General features: G+C 37.1%; 2 protein-coding genes across 2 annotated transcripts in view; one reads left to right on the forward strand and one right to left on the reverse strand.

Annotated features, from left to right (window-relative positions):
• The first annotated feature begins 1,281 nt into the window (after positions 1–1,281).
• LOC140135870 (kelch-like protein 24) lies at positions 1,282–5,443 on the forward strand. The gene is made up of 2 exons (XM_072157520.1): positions 1,282–1,427; positions 2,782–5,443. Exon 2 carries the CDS (start codon positions 2,874–2,876, stop codon positions 4,596–4,598), a length of 1,725 nt encoding a protein of 574 aa, XP_072013621.1. The 5' UTR covers positions 1,282–1,427; positions 2,782–2,873; the 3' UTR covers positions 4,599–5,443.
• Positions 5,444–14,071: 8,628 nt separating this feature from the next.
• The window catches only part of LOC140135871 (tonsoku-like protein), a 38,436-nt gene continuing 36,762 nt past the window's right edge, over positions 14,072–15,745 (reverse strand). Inside the window, exons 21-22 of the mRNA XM_072157521.1 lie at positions 14,859–14,932; positions 14,072–14,609 (exon numbers count right to left, since the gene is read on the reverse strand). Coding sequence (XP_072013622.1) covers positions 14,246–14,609; positions 14,859–14,932 — 438 coding nt within the window. The 3' untranslated portion in view covers positions 14,072–14,245. The remainder of the gene's footprint in view (positions 14,610–14,858; positions 14,933–15,745) is intronic.

Here is a 15,745-nt window from a genome sequence, read left to right on the forward strand (position 1 = left end):
TTGTGTATATATGTTCTCCAGGGCCCCTATGTATATCATGTGCTATGCACTGACTGGGCTACCCTGGTAAAATATGACTTAATAAATAAATAAACTACTTTGTGTAGCCAGCATCTTATGCTGATATAAGACTCTCGTGTATCATGTGTATAGCTAGCTACTTCTATTTAGGGTATTTATATGAACTATATTTAGCTATTCTCTACTGATATACGATGTCTTGTGTAGCTATCAATATGTTACAGCCGTAGTGTACGATCTTTAAAAATGAAAATGCGTTTACTTTTTTTATAAACTTGATTTTTGGGCAATGTCAAGTTTACACCTTTCTCCATCTCACATTTAATTGGAACTAGCCAAATTCATCGTGCTTGTAAACAACACTAGCAACGATGTCTTATTAAAATATTAAATCCCCGCGCCACTTAAAGACCCATCCAGTGATTTGCTCATCAGGAGGATCATAAAAATCAGGTTCACACTTGTTACTGCCATAGATGAGTTAACATAACCTGTTAGTGGTTCAGTGAAAACTAATATTTTGTGGAAAAAAAGACAATTCTATTTCTTATGGAAATGTTACAATATGGCTTTAAGTAGAAAAATTTAGCTATAGGTTTCAACGTTGTCATGGTTGTCAATACTGCTGTTTTCTTCGTTTTGTTACCAACTCTTTCATTTAAAAAATACACAATGACAGTTTGAATGACCTATCCTTCACTTCTAGTCAATTAAAAAACACTTTAAAAAACACTAAAAAACAAAATTGCTTTAAAAAGCTTAATGTTAAATAAGTTAGAAAAACATTGTATAAGTTGGTTAAAAACTACGCTGTGTATAAAAATTAATTTTTGCATTGACTCTGTATTTCGTGTGTTCATTTGTGTACATATTTCTTTTGATATTATCCATTCTCTTGATTTCGCAAATAAAGAAATGCGTGCAATCAACCAATAATATTGTAATTTATTAGTCTGTGACGTTAACCCCCTGGATCTAAGTATCAACATTTTTCTTCATAATTTTCAACACACAACATTAATACTATCGCCGGGTGTGTTGACCATAAATCTATTTATATTTTCAATTTTGCTATCTACTGCTGATCGACGTCATGTTGACATCGCCAACGCACCGATACCACAGCCTCGTCCGTCGTACGCTAAAACCACCGTTATATCTCTTATTTTGTCAACCGTGAACTGCGACGTTGCTAAAGAGACTGTCGACAGGTAAATAAAAACAGCTGTGCCGCAAGGCCAAGGACAGACATTTATCACTGCGGCTTGTTAATTATTTACCGGGATTATTTACAATTATGTATTTTCACGGTTGTGTACATAATTTGATATGTCGTGCATCAAATGGTACATATTGGTTCATTTGCTTTTGGAGGGAGACGATGCGTGATCTACAAACATGAACAGGTAAGCTAAAAATGGACGGCAAGATTAACACGCACTAGCTGAATGTATTTTCGTTTTAATGTACGTCAACGTCAAGTGTGGTAGTGTAATATATGAGATTTCTGCAAGCGTATACCTGACTTATATCTACCCATGCCAGCGCATGGTGAATCATCACAGAGGTCTTATACCAGCAGTGCACACTGCGAGCGTATGGGGTCTAATATGGTGTAAAATAAACCCGGGAAAATAAAATAAAATGATTATTAATATTATAGTTCATAGGATTACTCTGGCTCTCATGGATTTACAAATACAGATCAGGCATTATCATTATATTTTGCTTGTTATTTGACAAAAATAAGAATAGTATGCCTATTCTGTAGTGTTTTAGCTTTTAATCCGAGACGTATTCATTTTTGACAAGGGGCTGTCATTTTCTTTTGAGGGGTGGGGTGGGGGTAATCTGAAGAAGGGACTGTCATTTTCTTTGTGTGGTCCCTGGCCAGTAAAAATGGGTGATGGGGATGCGTAGCCACATTGACCCCTATTTTTCATCTCCCTCTCACCCAATGACCCCCACTTTTGTTTTACTGAACTCCCTCTCACCCAATGACCCCCTTTTTGTTTTCCTGTCACCAAAAGATCCCTTTAAAAAAAATCGGGGAAATTCCTGATAATCTCTCACTGAATGACCTCATTTTTTCATTATTTTTCTTCAAATTTTTACAAATTTTGATAAATTATTGAAAATTATCAACTATTATATCTTGACCCAACATTTTTCCCAGTCTCACTGAATGACCCCCTTTTTTTGGTCAGATTTCCCCCAGTCTCATGGAAAGACTCCCTTTTTTGGAACCTTCTCACTGAAAGACACCCCCCCCTTTTTTGGTGTCTTGGCTCTCACCAAAAGACCCCTAGTTTCAAACTGCTGTCCACACATCCCGTCACTTCCAAAGTTGAGTCCCCCCCCCACAAACATAATGGTCTTTATAGGAGGGAATGGGGGGGGGGGGTTTGCTCCCATTATTCCCATAACAAGGACGTAAATGGGCAACATATCCATTTCCGGAAAATCCATCTGGTCCTTGGACATGTGGTCAAGGGCTTGCATGCAGTATTGAATATTTAGGAGGGTTTGTCTGGGGAATTGGCTACAGGGTAGCACCCCTCGTAAAAAAAAAGTTTTTTGGCTCCTTTTATGACCAATTATCATCATCCAATTCATGAAATAGAAAAAAAAAAAGAAAAGAAAATTAGCCGATGAATTTTTTATTTTACATTTATGCATGTAAATTTTGCTATGATTTTCGCAAAAATATAAATGTTTCCACAAATTTTAAACCTTAATTTTTTTTCTTCTGTCATGCAGATCCAGGATGATGTCGGAAAACATAATCACTGGACTTTGTAACTGTAACCAACATTTTCATTAATCATTAATGATCAAAAATAAACTTAACCATGGAGCAAAATTGTAACCATGGTAACGCTTCTGAATACACTCTTTACGAACCAGAGCGCTCAGAAGATGTGATGTCTGCACTCAACAAAATGCGTAAGAAAGGCCACCTGACCGATGTGACCATAGAAGCGAGAGGTGAGGTATTCCCGTGTCATAGGGCAGTGCTTGCTTGTAGCAGTGAATACTTCAAAGCCATGTTTTCATGCAACTTGAAGGAGAGCTCTAAAGGCGTGGTTACTATGAATGACATAGATCCTCAAATCTTGCATCTCCTTATCGACTACGCCTACACTTCTAGTATAAGTATCAACACAGTCAATGCGCAAACTCTTCTGGAGATATCCAACCGATTACAGTTTGCAAACATCACGCAAGCATGCTGTAAATTTCTGCAAGATCATCTTGACCCCACAAACTGTTTAGGTATCTGGCAGCTTGCTAGTACACATTCCTGCAATGATCTTGCTCGAAGCAGCTTCCGGTATTGTCTCGCAAGATTTCAAGAGGTTTGTCAACTGGACGAGTTCTTTCAGCTCCCAGCCAATCAGCTTGAAGAGTATTTATCGCATGATGCCCTTGTCGTCGGTTGTGAAGAGATTGTGTATCATGCTTTGTTGGCATGGATTCTGCACAACGATAACAGGAAATGTTATTTGGAAAAGTTGCTTCTGAGAACTGTTCGTCCGTTGTATCTTTCCACCAATTTTCTCCTTCGCCAGCTGGAGTCCTTTATCATAAAACAATCCTTGCAGTGCTATGATCAGCTCCATATGGCTATCACCCAGCAAAAGCTATACGTCCAGTCTCAAACGTATATAGATAGACCAAAACCACGCCTATCGACAATGTCAGATGTGATGGTCATTGTGGGTGGGTCAGGCTCCAACCACAGCGAAGAGCGTGATGTCCGATATTATAATCCCGCCTCCGAGACATGGCGTTCTTTATCGTCATTACCCAAAGGAATGAGTGGGTATTCTGTTGCGGTATTAGAAAACGACATCTACGTGACGGGAGGGAAGCAAGAACGAGCTGTGTCATCTTGCATTCTGCGCTATAGTTCTAGCACGGACACATGGTCGTCACTACCAGATATGAGGTCACCTAGGCAATTTCACGGATCTGTAGTTTGTGATGGGATGCTGTATGTCGTAGGTGGAGAGAATGCTGGTAAGCTTCAAAGAGATGTAGAAAGATTTGATCCCAAGACAAATATCTGGGAGACTGTTACGCAGCTTGCCTGTGCCGTTTCAAGTCCAGCTGTCGTAACACACAAGGGAAAACTATACATCATTGGCGGATACACATCTGACCTTCTTAGCTATCCTTGTATACAATGCTACGATGTAAAAACCAACAAGTGGAAGGTCACCGCAGCTGTGCAGATCAACAGTCGCCATTTTCCTGCCGTCGTCATTGGTAACTTGATATATATCTTAGACTGTTACGGGCAACGAGGCATCCAGGTTTACGACCCCGATCGTGATGTCTGCCTGACTCCAGTGAGCATGAAGAGCGAGCGACATCTATTTGCTGCCGTTGCGTTGAATAACAAGATCTATGTCGCTGGGGGAATGCAGAATTTCTTGCCGTTGGATACTATCCAAGTATTTGATCCGCTAACAGCGAAATGGAAGAATGCTGGAAGAATGCCTAGAGCTCTTAGAGCTCATAGCTGTGGAGTCACCATCAAGAAGTATCTAGGACCACCATTTAATGGGTAATTTATTTCAAAGATTGTATCGAGGGCTCAGTGCAACAAAGCCTCATCTCCTTTACTTATAGCTGCCCTGTGTAATGTTATTCATAAGCACAATTGCATTTAGATACAAAATTACTCAGGGGAGCTATTGGATATATGGCAGTACTCAGCAATCAATGTGTCGAGTGCATCACGGTTATCTCCAATAGCTGCCCTGTGTAAGGTCATTCATAGCACGATTGCATTTATACACAACATGACTCAGGGGAGCTATTGGAGATGAGGTAACAATTTTAGGTTAAATGATTAAGGCAGGTCTTCAATGTTAGTACTTTAATGATTTGGTTTGTACAGTAGAAGCTACATGTATATGTGACCAAATCTGATCCACTCAGGCTGAAGTCAGAAATGTTGAAAATTGACTTACTACCATTACTAACTTGCTCAGTACATACAATCACTGATGTTGAATCCTCAGGTCTCTTGAATACTTGGGGGCAAAGTTATGTACCTTTTACTTCTCACTTCTCACTTTTTGCTTATATCTCAGTTTCGTTATTGCCGACTTTAGCCTGATTGGACCAGATTTGGTCACATGGCCACTTTCAATGCATTGCAAATACTTTGCAAAATTGTATCAGTGTGTGTTTCAATGTCCATGTACATTTTTGTACACTCCTCATGTGCCAATGACTTAAAAAGTCGCCATGTGTAATAGATATTGATACTTGCATGTACCGTAATGCAAGAATGTAAGTCGCACAGCCAGAATTTGTGTGTGGGGTGTGTGTGTGTGTGTGCTCTGATTTGTAAAACAGTGGACTGTTCGGTGTAAGCGGACCAAAAAATTTGACCTTTTGAAGTGAGAGTACCTTTTCTCTTTGCCAAAATATATTTTTCACAAGCGTAAAATTTAATTCATACTCTTGTTCCAAGCGATTAGTTTTGACCAATATAATCATGATAACTCATTCTTTTAAATGCTATACAAATGGTTATTCATATTGGTCAAATCTAAATATATTGCTATTGGCTACAGTGAGCTGTAAATATCTCGTGCAATGTTCTTCATATATTCTATTTTAAACCATAAAAAGTACTTTCTTAACAAACCAACGATCATTCCATGATGAGCTTGTAATATTGTCAAAGCTCAAAGAGCTTGACCGTGTTCTTATTTATTCTATCTGTACTTGTGTGTCTTTTTGTGAGTTATGAATTTATGAAAATGGGATGCTGATTACAATCACGTATCGTGTGATCCCGTCATGTGATCAACATGGGTTGCTTTTCTTTCAGTGCCCATTATTGGTTAATTACATGATATAATCATCTGAGTAACCTATCAAAATAGAGCTTTTTAATCTCTTAGTAATTTTAAGCTTAATCTCCTTCAGCCCTATTGATTATTTTTACCATATCTCTGATTGGCACAATTCTAAGATAGGGGATAGGCAAAATTTTCCCTAGTTTGTGGTTTTTGGAATCCTGGTGATCAAGCAAGTTAGTCACTAGTTACTATGAACTTTGATACACCTATCAGTTTCACATGAGTGAAAGTGATGGTAGGTTTCACCCACAGAATTAGAGGAGAACCCGGACTCTCTATACCGCTACGTACAATAGCGGCGTCACCTATGGGGAGAAACTTGGTGGTATTCAGGTCCTTGCCGATGGTGTGTGGACACAAACAAAAACGTTTTGGTATCACGTGCAGGTGGCATCAAGCTTATCTTACAAATGCGCCCATCATCCATGTCGCGCTTGCACGACAACGACTGCCTCAAGCGCATTCAGAGGGAAAACACAAATTTTTGCTCAAGATGGCGATCGAGTCCTGGTTCTCCTTTAATTCTGTGGTTTCACCCCATACACATTGTGTGTGTTGATGCCTCAACACCCTTTCACTCAAGTGGACTGGTGGGTGTATGAAATAAACAGATAATAAAACCAACATGTTTCATATTCCTTTACATCGGGCTATTCCAGTTGAAATCCATACCCCCTATGCAAGACATGACCTTAATCTTCCACACAGGGGGTTACCTGAATGGATTACTCTATTTGCAATCTACACCCTCTGTGTGGGATATTAAGGTCATGTCTTCCTTAGGGGGTATGGATTTCAACTGGAATAGCCCATTATCTATTTATATCTACAGCTACACAGACATTTAGAGCATTGTTCTATGTAATAAGAACATTTGCATGCATGCTGCTAAAAATTAAAGGTTTGAAATAAATGTTGACAATTTTCACATCCATTTCAATAGAAATTTTACCAACATCATATTTAATCAATACAAAATCACTGAAATTTGCTACAAACAGGTGTGTTTCAAATGTATTTATTACATCCAGTTGCTTTAATTTATACATATGATACATATATATAATTGGTACATGTACCTTTCTCAAACATGTAAACAAAGGCTTGCAAACAAATGTTAAATACAAGTGCAATATATATATGAGCAGCTTAATTGTGCAGCCTTTATGCTCACATTGTAAGGTACTGAATAAATCAATTGTCATACCACATTTATCAAAATTCATAGTTAAATTTTTTTTAATGCACACATATAATCATTTAATATTTAAACCATTACTGAAGGATGAATGCAGCACAAATCAACTAGTTTATAAACTGTATTTTACAGTTTTAGAAACTATTATTATGAAGAACTTTGAGCATGTTTAGAAATTCATAGTTCAAATACATTACCTTAGATTATCTGATAATCGCTCAATGTAACTTGTAAGAAAATGATTAATTATGCTTGTATCAAGAATGTATGTGTGTGTCACCAAATGTGATATACACTGCATAGTGCATTATGCATACCTGTTTAACATTTCAAGCCTAAATAAATATTTATTTCCTGGGAAAATAAGCCAAATTATATTTCCTTCCCACAATTTCTTAGGTATTTCTCAATTGAATAAAACAAATCCCCCTCCAAATATCAATAATTCCCAAAAATATCTAAATTTCCCTAGAAAGTGTTTCCTAGATACCACATTTTTTCTCAGGCTTGGTCACTTTATCTAGCAAGTTCACTATATGTACAGTACACAAATTATGCTTTACTACCCCTAAAATTTTTAGTTGACATGATCTTTCAGTAAAAAAATCCAAAATTTTTCACCTCAGTCCTGATTAAGAAGAGAATTTCATTTAAAACAAATTTATAGGGTTAAAATACGTAAGTAGTACTTTCTATAGATGCCATCCATTGGATGGTTATGATGTGCTCTGCTGTACTCATTGCATTTGGTGACTGCAACATGCAGGGGTACCCAACAGGTACCCACAATATTCATATGTTTGAACTCCTGTCATGTGTAATGAAATACACAGTATAGAATAATACACCACTTAATATGTGATATGATCAGTCTGATGTCGATAAAAATCAAAATTCTGTTTCCAATTTCATTACATGAGCCATTTTCAGAGCTTCATTTTGCTGAAAACCCTATCATAATTAGACTTACGGTTCTGGAGATATGGCCATTTTAGTGTTGATCAGAACAAGAAAATACAAAGGAAGTTGAATACTATTGTTGGCTATATCTCAAAATCAATATTTCCGACATCCGACTCATTTTGCTTGATCGCATCACATATTAGGTCCTTGGAGCACAAAAACCTACAATCACATTTTTATAAGTAACACTACTACATTTCTGAAATGTATGATGGCCTTAGCTTTGCACGTTACAATGCACATAGTGACAGTGACTGGTTAAACAAACAAAAATTTCTTGCGTTTCAAGTACTCACTGTACACTTTCCTTATGTACCCTTAATATTTCTTATTCTCAAAATTCATGTCACACATGTACCCTTAATATTTCTTGTACTTATGATTCATGTAAACATGTACCCTTAATATTTCTTGTTCTGATTCATGTTAAACAGGTACCGTATTCGTTTCATAAACTGCTCATACCCCTATAAGTGTCAACCCAGTGATTTTACAACAAGCAAACTATTAGTTTATTAATCTGAATCATGGTCTGAAACATAAGACACACTGATGATGATAGATGAATATTTTGGGCCTTTTTTACATCTTGTTGGCCTTAACAATGTAAATAATAAGCGCCCACCTAAAATGATTTCGTTAAGCGCCCTGGGCGGTTAATGGAACGAATACGGTACCTTAATATTTCTTGTTCATATGAATGTCATGTTAGACATGTACCTTTAATATTGTGTGTGTTCGTAATTCATGTAAAACATGTACCCTTAAAGGTGAGTGACTCAATTGACAGCCTTATCTTTACCCAAACACACAGATTTTGGTATTGTGTGAATGCATGCTCATATTTTTTCTCATAACTCCAATGGTGAAAATTATAGGCCTGATATAGGTTTCGTTTGCGCAGTAAAAAGTGAGCTTTCACCTGATACTCAAAATCTGCATTTTGATGGGGTAAATTGGGAGATGAGGCTGTAAATCGGGTCACCCACATACACATGTACACTTGTGAATATCAAAATTGGATGGTATTCTAAAACCTATTTCTTCTTGCTCTTATGACATGTAAAACTTGTCTTATTCTTCAGAAACAGATAATGCACTAATCAAGTACTTCTTGCAACCCCCTATCCTGGGGAATGTGGGGAAATGATGGGGCTTGTACTTTGGGGACTAATTACATTTCAGTATATCCCAACCCATGGGGACCACTGTAGGCATGACATACCCACTATTCTATTGTTTTTACCATTGCAATCCCCTGGACTGCAAGGTCTGGAATTACATGTTACAAAACGATGTACTCCCCAACCCTGGGTTGCATCAACTAGTTAATCGCTATGTTATCCGAGTTTATAATACAATCCCCACCAGTAACGCACATTTCCCAGGATGGCGGGGGAGAAGTTACTTGAGTAGTGCATTATCATTAATATTTCTAGTTAACGTAATCTAATTACATTTGTTTATATAGTTCATGTCAGTAAATTGCTGTCTCAGTAACGCAATAATGGTTGTTAGGAACAGCTGTCTTTATGCCAAATAGATGTTATTAATTATACCGTGGTATTTACACAGTTGGAGATACATGTGTAACTAGTCAAAGTTCACAGAGCTTATGGTGGAAGCTTTTATGGCACTTCATGCTTTGTGAGTCCGAGCATTCGGGTCATTATTTTTCCAGTTTTGTTATTTTGCTTAAATAATACAGTTTATTTCTGCAGAGTAATACATTGATTTTATAGGAAATAGTCAAGGAAGCCACTGGGCACATTTATATTTCCATATTGTAGTTATTGGGTTATGACAAATGATCTAGGCCAAAACAAAGTTTTCGCAAATTCCCCTCCCAGTGAAAATCATGCACATGGGGGTAAAATAGAAACCCATTACAATAAGACTTAGGATCTCACATATTGAACTTTTCACGACATTGACACATTTTCTTACAGGCCTCTCGGAAAAAGAAATATCTGTGAATCACTAGCATGAAACTTTTGTGAATCCATGTCACTTGTGAAATTTGAAATTATCATGCATGTGAACATTTGATGCTTTACAGTAATCTTGGACCAAACAGGCAAGTGAGTCTAATGGGTACATACATTAGTTAGCTTCAAGTTTGGTAGTGACGTCAATGCTTATTGCGGTTACACCGCAAGCGTGCCGACAAACTACTGCCCTTGTATGCGTGTGTGTACCCTCTTTGCGATTAACTTTATGTGAGTGTTTCTATAGTGCGACCAGCGAAATATGCACATACATCACTACCTAACTTGAGGTGAACCAAATAATATGGAGAGTTCAAAATATCTTGAGTTTTGACAAATTTGCCTGAAGTCCAGCACTAAATTTAGTCCACTTTGATAAATGTTTGGACAGAAATGTTGAGATACAGTATTTCACAGCATACATGTACTTCTTCACAGCACCCGGTTTTATTGTTTACCATATTTGAACTACTGTACCATACTTTATAGCACCCAATATGGTTAAGACATTTCAAAGATACATGTATAAACCGGAATTGTGCAATAAATGTCACATCTATAATCACGTAATGCCACATGTAGATAGTTTTACAACTCATTGCAACTCAAATAGACTGGATTCCTAGTAGTTTAAGGGATCTAAAATGAGCGTTTATTGCGTTTCGACAGTATTTTTTGTGGGACATGAGAGCACCTCGGACCTATCGAATTGCATTCTGAATCTGAAGCATGTCTTTCTGATATCAAATAATTTTCATTTTTGAAATCACAATATAATACAAATTTTATGACAAATTATAAAAATTTGATATTTTTCAAATTTTGATATATAACAGTCCTCGAAGTAAATTATATAAATCTAATGATATATTCTTAAAGTGTATGTAGCAGGAGGAAAAGCCGATGGTCAATTGAAAATTTTGACCTTTCATATTGAAGATATGGATTTTTTTCCCAAAAAGACCTAATTTTTTTTGGTGTTTTGTGAAAAAAATCCATATCTTCAATACGAAAGGTCAAAATTTTCAATTGATCGTCGGCTTTTCATCCCACCTACATACACTTTTAAGTATAAATCATCAGATTTATAAAGTTTACTTCAAGTACTGTTAAATATCAAAAATATCAATTTTAATGATTTGCCATAAAATGTGTATTAAATTGTGAATTTCAAAAAATCAAAATTATTTGATATCAGAATGACATTCTTCGTATTCAGAATGCAATTCGATATGTCTGATGTGCTCTGATGTCCCAAAATAAATACTGTCCAAACGCTCATACCCCATCCCTTAATTAGATTTTGATTGGCTCAATTTTATGCAAAGCAATGCACTGAAACAGATGTTAAAATAGGACTGTCCAAAGAGTGAATTTGCGTAAGGAAGAGGTACTAACTACAGTTTGTCTTGTCTCAAGTTGAGAGTAACGCAATGTTGGATATCGCAGTGGCAATTTCGAATTGCACAGGCTAACCTAATCCCACAGGCGTATACACATGCATAGAAGGGCGAATTGGCGTGTAATTACACTGATGGCACTCAACTTGTGACAAGACAGACTATAGGCTAGATATGTTACATGATCTTCAATAAAAACAAGTCATAGCTTATTCAGGGTGTTTCAAATGTCCAAGAGAAGTTTTACTACCAAATATTGTATCTTATAGCAGCTGGATTTTTGTGCTTCTGGTATAAAAATTACTCAAAGAACTTAGTATAGGAGAGTTTGGAACTGTCTTGTTGCGATGCAACTCTTGGTATGGGAAAAGTGTACTTTTAAATTATTGCACACAGCAAACTTCTATTTAAGAGTCCATACATATTTGCAATATCATGAAATGCATTGTGTTGATTGTGAGTGCCAAGTGTTACAAGTTTACCCCATCTTTATAACACGCATAAGATGCATTTGATTGCTTTCAGGCCTTTGGATGAAAAATGATGGAGGTACATAATTTTTGGTCCCCATGCATGACAATTAAATATTTCCCATAGCCTTACACACAGGGCTACAAAGAGTCCAAACTCTCCTGATCTAACCTCTATGGAATTATTACAATTTCATCTACTATATAATTTGTTCAGCTTATAATTGGTGAAAATTATTTGGTTTTTATTACTGCACACATCAATGAAGTCTCCACTTACATAGCATACACCCGTCGCGCATTACACAACATGCAACTAAAGTTTGTTCGGTTTATATAAGGCTGAAATTATTCGGCTTTTGTTACTGCGCGTGTCAATAAAGTCCCAACTCACGCTCTCGTAAATTCACACAAGCGTGCGCCAGTCACGCATTACGCAACACACAGCTAGCGTAAACATTGCGACCAACTGTGTGCATGCCATTCTATATCAATACACGGTGTTATGAGTCTTATTTTAGCATTAGGGCTGTGCCCAACTGTGTGCATGTCATTCTATATCAATATACAATGTTATGAGTCTCATTTTTTAGCCAATTATTAGCCGAATAAACTACAATTGATGCACTGTAATAATAAACCTTACTATCTATGCATGTTTATTAATTAGGGACTAAACCAAAATACCAATAAAGTCCTATAAATGAAACTAGTTTTGCTAGGGAGGGAGTGGGATAAAAATGTTGATTACATTTCTCCTATGCTCTTAATATACACCAATGTTATTCTAACTCACTTCCAGTTTCTTAAAGGGGAAGGGGTCCTCAGTTTAAATTTGGTAGGGTGTGTTGCTGAGAATTTAAAAGTGGACCATCAATATACCAATTTTTCAAGAAATTTTGACCCATCGATACAAAAATATTTAAATTTATAGCCAAATTAAACATAAATTTTCATACAAAGGGGGCTATAAATGGTACACTAAAATGCTACAAAATGCTACTCATGTTTGCGGCACGTCCCTGTATGGTCATTTGTACTGAATACCAGGGGGTGGGGGGAGTCAGCTATGTAGTTTCGTTTACAGGGCTTCATCCCTCTTTTGGTTTCTTCCCTTGTATCGTCCAGCATTGCATGTACTTATAATAACCAAAGATTTGATGTAAATTTCGGCATAGTTACTGTTGTGGGTGCTACGCTATTTCTCTAATAAATAAAGATGCGCACAAAACAACCTTGCATGGTGGTTGTCTTCTTTGTATGTGTACATATGATAACTTGCAATAATATATGTGATGCGATCAAGCAAGATCAGTCGGAACTCTGAAATATTAAATTTTCAGCTTCTTATAGGATAGTAAATAGCATTTGCAAATCTGCATTTTGCAGAAAACTCCATTGAAATTGAACAACCAGTTCCAAAGATATGAGCAATTGAAGAGTTTCCAAAACAAGAGGAAACAAAGGGAAATATTGCCTTTGTTTGGCTTTATCTCAAAATCAATATTTCCGAGTTCCGACTGATTTAGCTTGATCGCATCACATATGACAAAACATGTTCCAGAAAATATTTCCCCATAACATGCAAAAGTATAACAAAAGAAGGTTCACTTTTTCAAAAATTTGCACCCCCAAAAAATCCTGTGTACGGGCATGTCTATAACATTTTCATTATAAACATTTTACATACGTGACACGTTATTTCAAATTTGCCCCCCATGAACCAGATTGCGTCACATATGAAAAACTGACAAAAACAAAGAAAACAGGAGTGCTATAGTCTTTTTTGTCTCAAGTTGAGAGTAACGCCATGTTGGATTTCACAGTGGCAGGTTCGAATCGCGTCCGCTAACCTAATCCCGCAGGGCGTATACATACTCATAGAAGGGTGATTTGGTCATATGCTAGCAACACAACCATGTAAATGCACTGATTAGAATCTGCCACTGCAAAATCCAATATGGCCTTACTCTCGCCTTGAGATGAGACACACTATAAGCTTCATTCAGTTGTGTGTAAAAAAAAAAGAAAAAAAAGCGCAGTGATTTATAGTGCGCTACGCACAGGCACAACGCCTAGACGTTGATCCACAAGCCTCAGCACACTTTACAAGTAGGTGCAAAATTGTTGTAGCTGGTTTATTGTTCTTACAGACAAACTCCTTCAAATTTGACTTTAATCTCCCACACAGGGAGTGTGAATTTCAAATCAAGTTACCTGAATGAATGACTCCATTTGAAATCTACACCCCCTGTGTGAGAGATTCATGTCATGTCGTCCATAGGGGGTGTATGAATTTCAACTGGAATAGTCCCTAATCTCAGTCTCTAGTGAACAGTACACATCGTATCCTATCAATATTATGCTGAGACTCATCCCCATGTGCTACGTCCCACATATTCAACAGAACCTCATGATCCACTTTGGTCAACTCTGTACCTGACATTTTTAACTCCCTCAATGCCGGTTGGCCTCCTTCCGCTTTCTTCTCCAAGATTCCTGCGACAGCATCCATCGCATCTGTTGAGAGAGGCGTTTTCAGGCCGCAACCCGAGACGTCAAATTTCTCTAGCGGTAGAGATGAGCGAGTGAAAGTATTGAGAACTTCTGCTATGCCAACTGCAGTGATTTTGGGGTTTGCGGAGAGATCGAGAGCAGTTAGGTGTTTGCTGAATGGTATACACCTGAAAAAAATATAGGAAAGACAAAATTCATCAATATCATTGTTGTTTGAAGAAATTAATATGCCTAAACAGTGTTCAATCTGTCTCGTGCCCCAAATGAAGTATTTTTGATTCAAAAGAAGCCACATTTCTGTACGTAGTGCGATAATACTCAAACATTATGAGGCTAGCAATAATAAGGAAGAAGAAGTAAAAGGTGTTCAAACTATGATGATATGAATCAACAAAAGTGGAAGTTAAGTACATTACCTTGCAAGATCTTGACAATCTTCATCAGATAAATGACAACCTGACAGCAGCAACTCTTTCAAAACACAATCACTCTGTAAATATGGATGAGGAAAATAATACTTTTGCATCAGAAATTGTCAAGGGAAGAATACAGATTAATGTCACCTATTCCTACACACACAAAAACAATCAACAACAAGGAACATTGTGTCAGAAGAATTCACAGTTACGGAGGGGCAAAAGTAATTATTATTCACTGTTCATGATGCTAAATGATTTCATATGATGTGTCTTGAGCAAGAGTGATTACAGATTTTCTGTCGATTGTAACTTGATAACACGAAATGAGCGTAAAGTCACAAGTTGGTAGTTTTGAGACATCCTGACTGCTGCATTGGTATTCTTTGTTTCACACCCACTGTTCAAGCCAATAGTATGTCCTTTGTGAATGGGAGCACATTGGAACATTCACAAAAGACATTTAACTGGCTTGTACAGGTGCACAGCAAACAAAGAACATCAACTCAGCAGCCAGGATGTCTCAAAACTACCAACTTGTAACTTTACGCTCATTTTGTGGTAGCAGGTCACAATTGTACTAACACCAGTGGGTTTGTCATCCCGCACTATAAATCACCTCAGGTTTGTTTTGTTGTTGTAATTTTACACATTTCAAAAGAGGAACTATTTCTTCCTGAAAATGTCACATGTGATTGATATCTAGGATGCCACTGTCACTAATGTCAACTTTTAAAGCTTGTTATCTCACTTTCATAGTACATGACGAAAGTGGCCTTCACTGTCCTTGATTGAAGCTGTTGCAACAAACAAACTACCATCAAATTAGTTTCTTGGTACTTCAGGAAAGCATTTCTTAATTACTGATGACAAAGACTCCTGACACA

Source organism: Amphiura filiformis, chromosome 16 (assembly GCF_039555335.1).
Source record: "Amphiura filiformis chromosome 16, Afil_fr2py, whole genome shotgun sequence".
NCBI classification, from domain to species: domain Eukaryota; kingdom Metazoa; phylum Echinodermata; class Ophiuroidea; order Amphilepidida; family Amphiuridae; genus Amphiura; species Amphiura filiformis.